The sequence below is a fragment of the Fundulus heteroclitus genome, unplaced genomic scaffold (assembly GCF_011125445.2).
Source record: "Fundulus heteroclitus isolate FHET01 unplaced genomic scaffold, MU-UCD_Fhet_4.1 scaffold_56, whole genome shotgun sequence".
Taxonomy (NCBI): domain Eukaryota; kingdom Metazoa; phylum Chordata; class Actinopteri; order Cyprinodontiformes; family Fundulidae; genus Fundulus; species Fundulus heteroclitus.
The window spans coordinates 1,594,635-1,611,849 of NW_023396989.1; the positions used below are offsets into that span (position 1 = coordinate 1,594,635).

At 38.6% G+C, this 17,215-nt stretch overlaps 1 protein-coding gene and 1 gene segment (V, D, J or C); both read right to left on the reverse strand.

Annotated features, from left to right (window-relative positions):
* The window catches only part of LOC105922418 (M1-specific T cell receptor alpha chain-like), a 571,536-nt gene that overhangs the window by 520,461 nt on the left and 33,860 nt on the right, over positions 1-17,215 (reverse strand). The window lies entirely within an intron of this gene.
* Positions 198-3,951, reverse strand: LOC118561109. The segment is given in 4 exon segments: positions 198-515; positions 602-655; positions 752-952; positions 3,661-3,951. Coding segments are annotated over 4 exon segments (495 nt in total).

The following is a 17,215-nucleotide window of genomic DNA, read 5'->3' on the forward strand; positions in this document are numbered from 1 at the left end:
AAACATGGGAAATCACTGTCAACATTTCTGCAGTGGTGTTTGATTTTTTTGATTGTTAAGCTCAGGTTCCAGCAGAACCTTCAGAATAAAAGATTCCTGTGAGGAACTTTAAACTGAAACCTGAGCACCTCTGGCCTGATTAAATAAAACCTGGAGTTACGCTACATGAAACGTTTTTTAGAGCTTTATCACCTGAACACGTCTTGTGAAATAAAAAATGAGCATTGAAGTCACATTATTTCTGTTAGATCCACCTTCAGCTCAGGTCCTGCTCCAACACAAGCCTCATTTAAAGCATGGTTCATCATTCCTCCTGAGCAGCTTCATTTTAAAGCTTGTTAGCTGCAGATTATCAGGAGTCCGATCATTTGGTCAACTGTGAAGATCTTCTGAGGGTCGGTACTCACACTGACTGATCCACAGCCGCAGCGTCATCAGGACGTTGAAGACCACGGTCTTCATGAAGATCACTCTCAGGCCGAAGACGGTCAGGGAGGCCAGGTTCACCATCTCATCTGTAAACAGCAGCAACACCTGGCTTAGACTCAGACACACAGACACATCAGACACACAGGCGCCTTCAGGTGAAGTCCACTCGTACCTGGTTCCAGAGAGGCAACACATGGCTCATTTGGCGTTTTTTCTGTGGTGTCACCTGGAAAACAAACACAACAGCTGGTTGTTAGTTTTATATCGCTAATAATGCCAGGAAACTGAGTCATGCTGGAAAGTTTAACTCCTTCAGACTTACATGTTTGGTCAGCGTTTAGCACGGCCACCTGGTTATAGATGCCGGTTGGTTTCCCGTCCTCTACGATCTGACTGGCTTCTGTTCCACTGAACCCGTCCTGGTCCTTCATTGCGTTGTGTCTCGTGAATCCAGTCGCCAGACAAACCGTCTTGCTTTTGTCTGTGTCACTTAGTTTGTAGACTTCCGGCTTATGTTCATCCTCTGAAACACACAGAAGGACGACTGATGAGTATTCTACGTGTAGAAACATCAGCATGGAGGGTTTTTGGTTCCCTCTCTGACACAAAGACATTTCATCCATCAGGCACAGGAACCTTCATCCAGTTCAAAACCAGCCAACGTGTTCAGAGCATCACAGATAAGAGAACACACCATGTTCTCATTGTTTCCATGAGAACATTGTTTCTTTTTTGCTGAATCGGATCTTTGAACGATTAAAATTCTTCTGGTCATTGTTAGGTATTTTTCTTCAGCCGATCCAGATTTAGATCAGACCGCTTTGCTCTTTTTTCTTCTATAAATTTTTTTCTTATTGCTATAATTGTGTGTAACTGTCCGTGTTGCCACTGTCACACCCAAATTTCCCCATTGATGGACAATAAACAATTCATATTTGTAATATAGTTATTCTTAACGTACAGTTTCTAATGACCAGTACCGAGTCACGACCCGACCGTTGGTGGAGCTGCTGCTGGTTCTACCACAACCAATGGCGCCATTACAAAAAGCAACATCTGGATTCTTTTAGGAAAATCTCTCAGCATTTTAATCATTTCACCTTAAAGACTCTTAAAACGTGTTTATTCTAATTTGCCGACTCATTGAAACGTCTGCTTAGCTGCTTTTATTGCATCATTATTTTACGTCTAGACTCTGGATTTATACAGAAAACACATTTTTCTCCTTTTATTGCTCAGGTGGAAATATATCTTAAGACTGATCAAACTGAATCTAAAATAAACAACTTAACAACTCAGGTGTTTTTTTTTCTTTAAATAACTTAATATTTGTTGTTTTAAGGATTGTTTCATTGAAAAAAGAGAAAAATCCTGCTACAGCATTTTGCCCCTAAAATAAAGAGCAATGTGAAGTTTAGAATCCAGTCTAAGGCGGTTAAAATGCTGGAAATCAACTCACTGCATAAAACAAGCAGTTTGGCTCCAGATCCAAACCTGAGTTTAAAGTTGTTGTTGTTCACACTGGAGCTGAACCCGTTACCAAAACCGGTTCAGTCCTGAAACAGGTTCCAGGGTTTAAACTGGACCAAAAACCTTCAGTTTAATGTTTAAAGGATCTGATCCTGCAGCTTCAACATTTATTTAGCAGTGGTATCATCTGCTCAATAAAGAAAGCTTTTCTTGCTTTATTGGTTAAGCTGTTAAAAGAGTCAATAAACTGTTAAGGCTTAAAACTGATGCCGAAGGGAAAATTAGAAAATGAATTAATGATCAGCGCTGACTCACTTTTCTCCACCAAAAGTTTGGATCCGTGTCCGAACAAGAGTTTAGCGGCTCCGCTCTGTGTCACACAGCGATCCGCTGATGGACAAAAACCCAAATGTTCTGTAATTCTTTAGGGCAGAACCAGCGACTTTAGGACGGCCCGATTTCATCATTATGGGTCATGAAACAGGAACTTTTCCTTTAGAAGCTACATTTATTCCAAATAAAATGCTGATTGTTGTTCCAACCTGTCATGGTTCTGAGACGTGTCTGGCGGTACCGTTTCCTAAGACCTGATTTCTATCCAGAGGTGGATGAACTTGGGATGTTCCGTCATAAACAGAGTTTCCGAAGCGTAAATGTTTGAAGTCACTGCTTCATTGTTTTTGGGGTCTTTGAAGTAAACGTCATTTTTGTTCTGCTGTAATCTTATCGGATTAAAGTGAAAGCAAACATTTAAATAAAGCTCAATGTTCTCTAGCAGAACCCAGACTCCATAAAAATCCTAAATGTTGGAGGAACCAACAGAACCGACCCGACTTGAACTTACGCTGCGACACAGTGACTTGGACTCCTGATCCAAACACCAGTTTGTAGCTGTTCATGTTCACACAGTCAGTCGGCCAGAACCAAGAACTGCACTAGAACCTTTAGTTCTTCACCGGTTCTGGTTGGGTCTTCAGGAATTACTTTAAATGTACTGGACTTTAAAGTCCACAGTTCTTGAGGCTTTTCCGTTAATTTTGAATCTATTTGACTATGAAACTTTAGTTACAGAGACCCAGACATCGTTATGGATGAAAGCACGAAAATTTTAAATTGATTAAGACGTTTATTGTTTTTTGTTTATTTGCATAGATTTAAATAACAGAAATAATTAAATGTTTAATTTGAACATTTAAATAATGTATTTAATCTGACTGTGACTTTTAATCCTGATCCAAACATGTTCTGAACCTGAGTCCGAGTCACACATCAGACCAAACTGCAACAACACTAAGCTGGACTAAAATGTAAGTATTCACATCATCTGCATACGCTTTAACATGGTGGTGTGTTATTCTGGGTTAACTGGCTGTTTTTAAAATTGCAGTCATTTTTTTATTTGAATTTTTGGGTCAGCGTTAACCCAAACTGAACCCAGAACTCTGTTCTTGTTATAGTAATCCTGGTTCTGACCCATTTACTGTATGGACGAACCATGGTTTTCTGAAGAACAGAAAAAAATGCCGTTCTCCATCAGAACTCCCTGGTTGGTCTGGCTCCTGATCCAAAGAGGTTCTGTTTGCATCTCTGAGAGATTTCAGACATCCAAAACAGAACAAGATTCAAATAAGCAACAACAGAACCGAGAGATCCAATAATCTGTTCATTTATGGGTTTAAACGTTATTTCAGAACATTTTAGGACATTTTACATCTCAAGACCCTCCAACTGGAACCATGACAGATTTAAATGAGAACTTACTGGGTTCTATGGTCAGTCTGGTTCCAGATCCAAAGAAAATCTTATTTCCAGAAGTCACACAACATGAAGTTCCCCAACAAGAACTCATCAGAACCATTCTGGACTGGGTCCATTTGAAAAAGGCTGATTCTCAAGCCCTCCCGATGAGAACCTCGGCCAATTAAATACCAAAGAATCTTGGTTCTGGTTGATTTATAAAGAGTCTATGATTTTTCTATCCTTCAACAGAACATTCCCGTAGAGATGTGGTTTCTATTATTGGGTTGGGTTTTTCTCAAACGGTTCCAGAACCTTTTATTCATCTCTAAACATTTTAGCAGAAAACATTTCAGGGAAAAAAGATCAGAAATGAAACCAGAACCAGAACTTACCGGGTCCAACTATCAGTCTGGTTCCAGGTCCAAATATTATCTTATATCTACTGCTATCAGTCACACAGCATGACGACCCACAGCACAAACGGGTTCATGACAATAAGAACCAGGTTCTTTAGAAAACCCAGTTTCAGACCCAAACATGAACAGTTTAGTTTCTAATTTCTGATTCTGCTGTTAAAACAGAATCTAATGAAACCCATTTGGTTCTGACCCGAGTCCAACTGGAAATAATAATCCAACAACTTCCTGACCTGCAGGTTCTGTTGGTGAGACATCTGGTAAAAATTTATCTGGTTCTGAAAGAGTCCAGAAAACAATCAACACCAGAACTTACTGGGTTCAACAAATAAACTGGTTCCGGTTCCAAAGGAGATCCTGAGTCCACTTCCAGCATTCACACAGCATAAAGCTCTACAACAAAAGCCCAGCAGAACCAATCTGAACTGGGTCCATTTGACAAAGGCTGGTTCTAAAGAATTCCTGAGGAGAATCTTTGGTCAATAACTGCTCATTAAATACCTAAAACTTGGTTCTGGTTGAGTTCTAAAGAAATGTAATCTATCCTTCAGCAGAACCTTCCTAAGTGATTCCGGTACATTTTATTCATCTCTAAACATTTTAGAAGAAAATATTTCAAGGAGAAAACCCCTGAAATGACACCAGAATCAGAACTTACTGGGTCCAATGGTTAGTGTGGTTCCAGGTCCAAATATGATCTTATATACACCAGAACCAGTCACACAGCATGACGACCCACAGCACAAACGGGTTCATGAGAATCAGAACCGGGTTCTGTAGCAGAACTGGTTCCAGGTGAAGATTCTTAGTTTCAAAGATTCTATTTTCTGATTTTAAAACATTTTTGTTTGTTTCTCTGAGAAAAAAGTCCAAAAACTCCCTGATCTGCAGGTTCTGGTGAGACAACATCTGGTACAAAATGGACCTGGTTCTGATTAGAGAGCAGAAAACAGTTAGGACCAGAACTTACTGGGTTCTATGGTGAGTCTGGTTCCAGGTCCAAAGAACATCTTATAGCCAGCATTCACACAGCATGAAGCTCCACACCAGAAACTCAGCAGAACCGATCAGAACCGGGTCCATTTGATAAAGGCTGATTGTAAAGCCCTCCTGAGCAGAACCTCGGGTCAATAACGGCTCATTTTAATAATTTAACGTTTTCCTGCTGACCATTTGGTCGTAAACTGACATGATTTCTAAGGAGCTACAAAAAAAGCCGAGCTCGGACTCACTGGTGGAGACCAGCAGCTTGGTTCCGGGTCCAAAGTGAACTTTTCTCACTCCACCGTCAGTCACACAGCAGTCAGCGACTAAGCATAACCCTCAGCTGGTTCTGACTGGAAAATCTTGGTTTTAATCCGTGTTTTGGGTTAAATGTGGGTTAAATGGTTCTGATGCTGGTTTCAGGTGATCAGCTTTAACGTTTTACTGTTTGGTTCTGAGACTCTTTTGGTTTAACAGGTAAAATTATTGCTGAAGCAGTAATAATGAGCAGCAGGTAACAAACATGGTGATTATGTGTAAATAATTAAAACGTCTCACTGTTTTCTACCAGCAGAGCGACTCCACGGCCGAACAGAACCTTGGTTCCCCCGAGATTCACACAGTACCACCAACATGAACAAGATCCAGCTCAGCTGATGGAGATGTTTCAGCTGGAGCTCACGTTTCAGATATTAGCAGATATTATCTGTAGTTTATCAGGAATGAATCCTTTGTAGCATTAAAACATAAAAAGACCTGAAAGGTTCTGATGTGACTATATTAAAATGATCATTTTAAGCATATCAGGATTCTGTGGTTTAGGTAATTATTTAGTTCTCATTGTTTCAGTGATTTAGTTATTTCTGTAAAGTTTATCAGGAAGTTTCATATGTTCTAAGAGCCGATAAATATTAATGATGATTGTAAAATTCCTACCAGACTGGATGAAAAGCTGAGTTCCTTTTCCAAAGATGATTTTAGCAGCACCACCATTCACACAGCTCACATCATCAAGTGAAAAACCTCCAAACTTTAACATCCCATCCTCATAAAGACAGAACTTTTCTATTTCAGTAATAAAGTCTGAATAAATGCTGCATAGATATAAACCTTCATAATTATCAAACCATGTTAAAAACTTTGTTATTCCCTGTCAGACAATGATGTCAGATGTCTTTATAGAGTTAGGCTCTAAAAAAATGACTCAAACGTGAAAAAAGGCCAGTTTAACCAGAATAACGCAAAACAAAGTTAAAGCGTATGCAGATGATGTGAAGGTTTTTTTATCCTAAAAATGAAATAAAATATAAATCGTTGTGGACTCAGATTGAAAGCAGAGAGAAAAGGTTTCTAATTTATTATTTTAAAGATAAATGATATTTGACTCACTGCTGTAGATGAAGAGTTGGACACCAGAACCAAACAGGAGTTTACCGACTCCACTCTGTGTCACACAACGATCTGATGTCGGACAAAAACCCAACTGTTCTTTAATTCTTTACGGCAGAACCAGTTCCTGTCCGATGGTCCAAGTTCATCATTTTGAGACACGAAACAGAACCTTTATTTTTAGAAACTAAAACATTTATTATTCTACATAAAATGCTGATTGTTGTTCCAACCTGTCATGGTTCTGAGACGTGTCTGATGGTCGTACCATTTCCTAAGAACTAATTTTTATCCAAAGGTGAATTTTCTTGGAATGTTCCGTCATGAACAGAGTAGGATTTACTTTATGTGTACTCGACTTTAAAGTCCACAGTTCGTAAAGCTTTTCCATTCATTTTGAATTGATATGGGTCAGAAACTTTAGTTACAGCAACTCAGACATCGTTGTGGATGAAAACAAAAAATGGAAACACATTATGCAGTTTATTGTTTTTTATTTATTTGCATAGATTTAGATAACATAAATGTGATTATTAGATGATGCCAATAATCAAATGTTTAGTTTGAGCATTTAAATAATTAATTTCATATAATCTATTGGGGATATTTATCTGTTTTACCATTTTTCATGTATTAGTTTAAATCTTTTTGTGATGTAAAATATAATTAAACTGAATTCACTTGTTTCCACTGTGACTTTTAATCCTGATCCAAACATGTTCTGAACCTGAGTCCGAGTCACACATCAGACCAAACTGCAACAACACTAAGCTGGACTAAAATGTAAGTATTCACATCATCTGCATACGCTTTAACATGGTGGTGTGTTATTCTGGGTTAACTGGCTGTTTTTAAAATTGTAGTCATTTTTTTATTTGAATTTTTGGGTCAGCGTTAACGCAAACTGAACCCAGAACTCTGTTCTTGTTATAGTATTCCTGGTTCTGACCCATTTACTGTATGGACGAACCACGGTTTTCTGAAGAACAGAAAAAAATGCTGTTCTCCATCAGAACTCCCTGGTTGGTCTGGCTCCTGATCCAAAGAGGTTCTGTTTGCATCTCTGAGAGATTTCAGACATCCAGAACAGAACCAGAATCAAATAAACAACAACAGAACCGAGAGATCCAATAATCTGTTAATTTATGGGTTTAAACATTATTTTAGAACATTTTAGGACATTTTACATCTCAAGACCCTCCAACTGGAACCATGACAGATTTAAATGAGAACTTACTGGGTTCTATGGTCAGTCTGGTTCCAGATCCAAAGAAAATCTTATTTCCAGAAGTCACACAACATGAAGCTCCACAACAAGAACTCATCAGAACCATTCTGGACTGGGTCCATTTGAAAAAGGCTGATTCTCAAGCCCTCCCGATGAGAACCTCGGCCAATTAAATACCAAAGAATCTTGGTTCTGGTTGATTTATAAAGAGTCTATGATTTTTCTATCCTTCAGCAGAACATTCCCGTAGAGATGTGGTTTCTATTATCGGGTCGGGTTTTTCTCAAACGGTTCCAGAACCTTTTATTCATCTCTAAACATTTTAGCAGAAAACATTCCAGGGAAAAAAGACCAGAAATGAAACCAGAACCAGAACTTACTGGGTCCAACTATCAGCCTGGTTCCAGGTCCAAAGAATCATCTTATATCCACCACCGGTACCAGTCACACAGCATGAAGCTCAGCAACACAAACTCAGCAGCCGGGTCCATTAATCTAACCAGAACCAAACCGTTTCAGGTTGTTCTGATCCATCTTTCATTCTAATCTGAAGTACTGAACCGCTTTCAACCCGGTCCAGTTTTCTCGCAAACAGTGAGCAAAGATTCTTAGAAAAAAACAGAACCAGAACTTACTGAGTCCAATGGTCAGTCTGGTTCCAGGACTAAATATAATCTTAAATCCACCGCTATCAGTCACACAGCATGACGACCCACAGCACAAACGGGTCAGCAGAACCTGACCCGCTTTATCAGTGAATCCAGAACTTACTGGTGTGAACGGTGAGTCTGGTTCCAGAACCAAAGAACATCTTGAACTGATTCCCTCCAGAATTCACACAGCATGAAGCTCCGTCACATTAAGATGAGAGTTCTGATCTACAGAACCAGAACCTGACAACCGGGTCAGTTTAGATTTTAAAGGTCTGGTTCCTCCTGTCCAGGTTTTAGTTCAAACATCCTTCTCAGCATTTCTGGCTCATTTTAGCAGAAGAAGGTCAATCTGGTTCTGTTTGACTTTAGACCCGATTAGCTTGGTTCCGTCAGCTTGTCTGCTACAAGAACTTTACTAGGACCAAACTGCAGGTAATAGTTCTGGTTCCACTACTAAACATCAAGATCCAAACGGGCTTTTAGCAAAAAATACGTTATTTTTCTATCAGAACTTACTGGGTTCAATAGTCAGTCTGGTTCCAGGTCCAAAGAACATCTTTGTCCCAGAATTCACACAGCATGAAGCTCCTCAACAGAAACTCAGCAGAACCCATCAGAACCGGGTCCATTTGATAAAGGCAGATTCTACCCTAAGGAGAACCTCGGGTCAATAACTGTTCATTAAAACACCTAAAAACTTGGTTCTGCTTGAGTTCTAAAGAACTGATGATTTTTTATCCTTCAACAGAACCTTCCCATAGAGATGTGGTTTCAATTATTGGGTTGGGTTTTTATTATCAAACGGTTCCAGAACATTTTATTCATCTCTAAACACTTTAGTGCAAAACACTTAAGGGAAAAAGACCAGAAATGACACCAGAACCAGAACTTACCGGGTCCAACTATCAGCCTGGTTCCAGGTCCAAATATCATCTTAATTCCACCTGCTACCAGTCACACAGCATGAAGCTCAGCAACACAAACTCAGCAGCCGGGTCCATTAATCTAACCAGAACCAAACCGTTTCAGGTTGTTCCGATCCGTCTTAGTTCTGATCTGAAGTACTGAACCGCTTTCAACCCAGTCCAAATATAAGCAACCAATAATTAAATGTTTCATCACAACGATCAGCAAAGCTTCTTAGAAAGAACCAGAACCAGAACTTACTGGGTCCAACTATCAGTCTGGTTCCAGGTCCAAATATCATCTTATATCCACCGGTACCAGTCACACAGCATGAAGCTCAGCAACATAAACTCAGCAACCGGGTCCATTAATCTAACCAGAACCAAACCGTTACAAGATGTTCTGATCCATCTTAAGTACTGAACCAACCCGGTCCAAATATCATCAACCAGTAATTGAACGTGTTATTGCAACGATCAGTGAAGCCTCTTAGAAAGAACCAGAACTTACTGGGTTCTATGGTGAGTCTGGTTCCAGGTCCAAAGAACATCCTATTACCAAGATTCACACAGCATGAAGCTCCAGAACAGAAACTCAGCAGAACCGATCAGAACCGGGTCCATTTGATAAAGGCTGATTGTAAAGCCCTCCTGAGCAGAACCTCGGGTCAATAACGGCTCATTTTAATAATTCAACGTTTTCCTGGTTGACGGTAAACTGGCCTGATTTATGAGGAGCTACAAAGAGGAGCCGAGCTCGGACTCACCCAGAACCAAGACCAGCAGCTTGGTTCTGGGTCCAAAGTGAAGCTGCAGTAAATCATCACATTAATATTTAACTCATTAATATTCCAGCGTTTGTTTCTATTAATCAGACGCCCTGAGGCTGCTGTCTTACTGGGTTCTACGTGCAGAGTCGTTCCAGAACCGAAGCGGGTTTTCACTCCATCATTCACACTCTGGGAACCGGCTCAACAAGAACTCAGCGATCCAACAGAGACATCAGGAAAACTCAAAGCAGAACCTTTTCAGTCCGGTTCTGTTGGGTTCAGCAGCTGTTTTTATTGGAAATGTGAAGAAATGGAGGAGAAACAACAAAGTCTGGAAATATTTGATCTAAAACTGACATATTTGTCCCTCTGCAGGTCCATTTGGACACATTACAGAACCAAATGTTAAGGATATGGGTTCTAATATTTAATAATATTTAATGTTTCTTCCTCCAACAGTTCAATTTAAATGAGTTTTGACTGTGAAATGATTTTAATAACTAATCTGATTTCCAGCTGATCTTGTTTGTTTATGTAAATCTCAGATTCTCAACTTCAGGTATTAAAGTTCTTTTCCAGATTTTTTTGTGCTGATTGAGCTGAAATTTAGATTTTTATCAGTAAATTTTAATAAGTGATAACTGTTATAGATGAGATGCTCTGATATTAACTACAGTCTCTGAACCTACGTGTCATCATGTATGTATCATATGTAGTAAATCCTATCAGAAACAGTGTTTCATAAAAGATTGATTAATGTTCTGTTGTTCTCTCTGACTCAGCCATCTTCATTAAATATTAATTTTCTTACTGTTTTGAATTTTCAGCTCAGTTCCTGGTCCAAACTTGATCCTCCCCGTCCCATCAGTCACACATCAACATCCTGCTCAGCACAAACTCACAGTATGAAGTCCTGGTATGTTTCTACCTCAGCCAAAGCATTTGAGACTCAAACATGTTTTCTAATAAATGAGGCATCACTTTCAGGTGATTTACAGATTTAGAGCAGCAGCCCTGTTTCCTTTTGGATTCTCTGGACTGAATGTGGAAAAATCTAAACTGACCCTGAAGTCTCCACATGCAGCTGTATGTTAACCAATACATTAAAAAAAAAAGATTTTTCAACAGAAATGATGCGTTTTTCACTCGGTAAAACAAACATTACCAATTATACAGAGTTTGGGTAAATGTTTGATTTGACAATAATTGATTAATTAGGACTGTATGCAAACTAATTAGAACAAAAATAAGTTAATGTCTAAAGTGTAAATTATTTTTAGCAACTCACCTTAAAGATTAAAAAAAATATTTTAAACATCTTTGAAATGATTCTGTGGTTTGCTTAATTATTTAGTTCACTTTTTTTCAGTGATTCCATTATTTATGTGGAGTTCATTTTGAAACTTTATATTTTAAATGTCAGATAAATTTTAACAATGATTGTAAAATTCCTACCAGACTGGATGAAAAGCTGAGTTCCTTTTCCAAAGATGATTTTAGCAGCAGCACCATTCACACAGCTCACATCATCAAGTGAAAAACCTCCAAACTTTAACATCCCGTCCTCACAAAGACAGAACGTTTCTATTTCAGTAATAAAGTCTGAATAAATGCTGCATAGATATAAACCTTCATTATTATCAAACCATGTTAAAAACTTTGTTATTCCCTGTCAGACAATGATGTCAGATGTCTTTATAGAGTTAGGCTCTAAAAAAATGACTCAAACGTGAAAAAAGGCCAGTTTAACCAGAATAACGCAAAACTAAGTTAAAGCGTATGCAGATGATGTGAAGGTTTTTCTATGCTAAAAATGAAATAAAATATAAATCGTTGTGGACTCAGATTGAAAGCAGAGAGAAAAGGTTTCTAATTTATTATTTTAAAGATAAATGATATTTGACTCACTGCTGTAGATGAAGAGTTGGACACCAGAACCAAACAGGAGTTTACCGACTCCACTCTGTGTCACACAACGATCTGATGTCGGACAAAAACCCAACTGTTCTTTAATTCTTTACGGCAGAACCAGTTCCTGTCCGATGGTCCAAGTTCATCATTTTGAGACACGAAACAGAACCTTTACCTTTAGAAACTAAAACATTTATTATTCTACATAAAATGCTGATGGTTGTTCCAACCTGTCATGGTTCTGAGACGTGTCTAATGGTCGTACCGTTTCCTAAGAACTCATTTTTATCCAAAGGTGAATTTTCCTGGAATGTTCCGTCATGAACAGAGTAGGATTTACTTTAGATGTACTCGACCTTAAAGTCCACAGTTCGTAAAGCTTTTCCATTCATTTTGAATTGATATGGGTCAGAAACTTTAGGTGAAGCGACTCAGACATCGTTGTGGATGAAAACAGAAATAATGTAAACACATTATGCAATTTATTGTTTTTTTGTTTATTTGCATAGATTTAGATAACATAAATGTGATTATTAGATGATGCCAATAATCAAATGTTTAGTTTGAGCATTTAAATAATTATTTCATCTGACACAATAAGATATTGAATTTTTTTGCGATTTTTAATCTATTAATTTAAATCTTTTTGTGGTGTAAAATGTAATTAAACTGAACTCATTTGTTTCCACTGTGACTTTTAATCCTGATCCAAACAGGTTCTGAACCCGAGTCTGAGTCACACATCAGACCAAACTGCAACAACACTAAGCTGGACTAAAATGTAAGTATTCACATCATCTGCATACGCTTTAACATGGTGGTGTGTTATTCTGGGTTAACTGGATGTTTTTAAAATTGTAGTCATTTTTTTATTTGAATTTTTGGGTCAGCGTTAACCCAAACTGAATCCAGAACTCTGTTCTTGTTATAGTATTCCTGGTTCTGACCCATTTACTGTATGGATGAACCATGGTTTTCTGAAGAACAGAAGAAAATGCCGTTCTCCATCAGAACTCCCTGGTTGGTCTGGCTCCTGATCCAAAGTTCTTTTTACATCTCTGGAAGATTTTGTACATCCAGAACAGAACCAGAATCAAATAAACTAAAACAGGACAACAAAGTCCAATAATCTGTTCCTCCATGGGTTTAAACATTATTTCAGAACATTTTAGGACATTTTACATCTCAAGACCCTCCAACTGGAACCATGAAAGATTTAAATGAGAACTTACTGGGTTCTATGGTGAGTCTGGTTCCAGATCCAAAGAAAATCTTATAGCCAGAAGTCACACAACATGAAGCTCCCCAACAAGAACTCAACAGAACCATTCTGGACTGGGTCCATTTGAAAAAGGCTGATTCTGAAGCCCTCCTAAGGTGACTCAATAACTTCTCATCAAAACACCTAAAATTTGGTTCTGGTTAAGTTCTAAGGAGTTGATGGTTCCAGGAAGTTTTATTCATCTCTAAACATTTTAGCAGAAAACATTTCAGGGAAAAAGACCAGAAATGAAACCAGAACCAGAACTTACTGGGTCCAACTATCAGTCTGGTTCCAGGTCCAAATATCATCTTATATCCACCAGAACCAGTCACACAGCATGAAGCTCAGCAACACAAACTCAGCAGCCGGGTCCATTAATCTAACCAGAACCAAACCATTTCAGGTTGTTCTGACCCATCTTAGTTCTGATCTGAAGTAATAAAGTACTTTAACCCGGTCCAGTAATTGAATGTTTTCTCTTAAACAGTGAAGATGCTTTAAAAAAACAGAACCAGAACTTACTGAGTCCAATGGTCAGTCTGGTTCCAGAACCAAAGAAGATCTTGAACTGATTCCCTCCAGAATTCACACAGCATGAAGCTCCGTTACATTAAACTGAGAGTTCTGATCTACAGAACCAGAACCTGACAACCGGGTCAGTTTAGATTTTAAAGGTCTGGTTCCTCCTGTCCAGGTTTTAGTTCAAACATCCTTCTCAGCATTTCTGGCTCATTTTAGCAGAAGAAGGTCAATCTGGTTCTGTTTGGCTTTAGACCCGATTAGCTTGGTTCTGTTTGACCTTAGACCCGATTAGCTTGGTTCCGTCAGCTTGTCTGCTACAAGAACTTTACTAGGACCAAACTGCAGGTAATAGTTCTGGTTCCACTACTAAACATCAAGATCCAAACGGGCTTTTAGCAAAAAATACAACGTTATTTTTCTATCAGAACTTACTGGGTTCAATAGTCAGTCTGGTTCCAGGTCCAAAGAACATCTTATTGCCATTATTCACACAGCATGAAGCTCCTCAACAGAAACTCAGCAGAACCCATCAGAACCTGGTCCATTTGATAAAGCAGATTCTACCCTAAGCAGAACCTCGGGTCAATAACTGTTCATTAAAACACCTAAAAACTTGGTTCTGCTTGAGTTCTAAAGAACTGATGATTTTTTAACACTTCAACAGAACCTTCCCTTAGATATGTGGTTTCAATTATTGGGTTGGGTTTTTATTATCAAATGGTTCCAGAACATTTTATTAATCTCTAAACACTTTAGTTCAAAACACTTAAGGGAAAAAGACCAGAAATGACACCAGAACCAGAACTTACTGGGTCCAACTATCAGCCTGGTTCCAGGTCCAAAGAATCATCTTAAATCCACCGGTACCAGTCACACAGCATGGCGACCCACAGCACAAACGGGTTCATGACAATCAGAACCAGGTTCTTTAGAAAACCCGGTTCTAGACACAAACATGAACAGTTTAGTTTTTAATTTTTGATTCTGTTGTTGAAACAGAATCTAATGAAACCCATTTGGTTCTGACCTGAGTCCAACTGGAAATAATAATCTAACAACTTCCTGACCTGCAGGTTCTGTTGGTGAAACATCTGGTAAAAATTTATCTGGTTCTGAAAGAGTCCAGAAAACAATCAACTCCAGAACCAGTTCCCAATATGAGCCAAGCAGAACCGTCCGATGTCCTTTCAGCTGTCATGAACAGAACCAGCAGAGGTTCTTGTTCCTGGTTCTATGCTGATGTTCTCCGTCTAGAAACTTTAGCTGATTTAAATCTACAGAAAAAATATTTTTTTTTTTTACCCGAAGAACTTTTTAGTAAAACTGGACTTTTTAAACAAGGATTCTGGTTCTGATTAAACAAGGTCAGAACTTACTGGGTCCAACTATCAGCCTGGTTCCAGGTCCAAATGTCATCTTATATCCACCGGTACCAGTCACACAGCATGAAGCTCACCAACACAAACTCAGCAGCCGGGTCCATTAATCTAACCAGAACCAAACAGCTTCAGGTTGTTCTGACCCGTTTTAGTTCTGATCTAAAGTACTGAACCGATAATTAAACGTTTTATCGTATCAATCAGCAAAGCTTCATAGAAAGAACCAGAACCAGAACTTACTGGGTTCTATGGTGAGTCTGGTTCCTGGTCCAAAGAACATCTTATAGCCAGTATTCACACAGCATGAAGCTCCAGAACAGAAACTCAGCAGAACCGATCTGAACCGGGTCCATTTGATAAAGGCTGATTGTAAAGCCCTCCTGAGCAGAACCTCGGGTCAATAACGGCTCATTTTAATAATTCAACGTTTTCCTGCTGACCATTTGGTCGTAAACTGACCTGATTTCTAAGGAGCTACAAAAAAAGCCGAGCTCGGACTCACTGGTGGAGACCAGCAGCTTGGTTCCGGGTCCAAAGTGAACTTTTCTCACTCCACCGTCAGTCACACAGCAGTCAGCGACTAAACATAACCCTCAGCTGGTTCTGACTGGAAAATCTTGGTTTTAATCCGTGTTGTGGGTTAAATGTGGGTTAAATGGTTCTGATGCTGGTTTCAGGTGATCAGCTTTAACGTTTTACTGTTTGGTTCTGAGACTCTTTTGGTTTAACAGGTAAAATTATTGCTGAAGCAGTAATAATGAGCAGCAGGTAACAAACATGGTGATTATGTGGAAATAATTAAAACGTCTCACTGTTTTCTACCAGCAGAGCGACTCCACGGCCGAACAGAACCTTGGTTCCCCCGAGATTCACACAGTACCACCAACATGAACAAGATCCAGCTCAGCTGATGGAGATGTTTCAGCTGGAGCTCAAGTTTCAGATATTAGCAGATATTATCTGTAGTTTATCAGGAATGAATCCTTTGTAGCATTAAAACATAAAAAGACCTGAAAGGTTCTGATGTGACTATATTAAAATGATCATTTTAAGCATATCAGGATTCTGTGGTTTAGGTAATTATTTAGTTCTCATTGTTTCAGTCATTTAATTATTTCTGTACAGTTTATCAGGAAGTTTCATATGTTCTAAGAGCCGATAAATATTAATGATGATTGTAAAATTCCTACCAGACTGGATGAAAAGCTGAGTTCCTTTTCCAAAGATGATTTTAGCAGCAGCACCATTCACACAGCTCACATCATCAAGTGAAAAACCTCCAAACTTTAACATCCCATCCTCAGAACAAATAAAACGTAGATATAAACTTTCACTGTTATCAAACCATGTAAACAATGTGTTATTCTCAGTCATACTGTGATGTCACGTGTCTTTATATATTTGCATTTTAAAAAAGACTCAAATGTAAAAAAGCCAAGTTTACTCAAAGCGTATGCAGATGATGTGAATGTATTTTTCACCCTAAAATAAAAGTATGAATCTCTGTGGACTCAGACTGAAAACAGATGGAAACAGTTTCTAATGTCATTTGTAAAAGATAATAAATGATATTTGACTCACTGTTGTAGATGAAGAGTTGGACTCCAGAACCAAACAGGAGTTTCTGGTAACCAGCCGCAGTCACACAGTTCAGGATCACTCACCAATAACTTACATTCTTTATACTGAGGAATTTTTCAAGTTTTAAGATTTTATTCCTGATTTGGTTGAAGATTTGAGCGTTAATTGATAAATTGTTAATTAGTGAAAAGTGGCCTCAATATTTCCCTCCATGTTAAACATTTTGGTCATTGAGTGGCTGCTGGGTTTTGGTTCAGTTTGGTATAAAATGATTATTTCAGAACTGGTTGGTGACAGTTTGAGTTGCTTAATGTTTAATAATCTTACTTGTGTGAATTTTCAGCTCAGTTCCTGATCCAAACATCAGTCTTCTGGTTCCGTCATTCACCTGCTGACAGGCGGCCCAGCAAAAACCAGCAGAACGGCAGAATGTGCGGTTCTGATCCAATCACTCCAAACATGCTGAGTTCATTATAACTGTTGATTCACATCATTTAAGTAACTATAGTTTCATGGTTTAAACTCTATGGTGTCAGAGTATGTGCTGATGGAGATCTAAGTTAAGTAAAAAAAA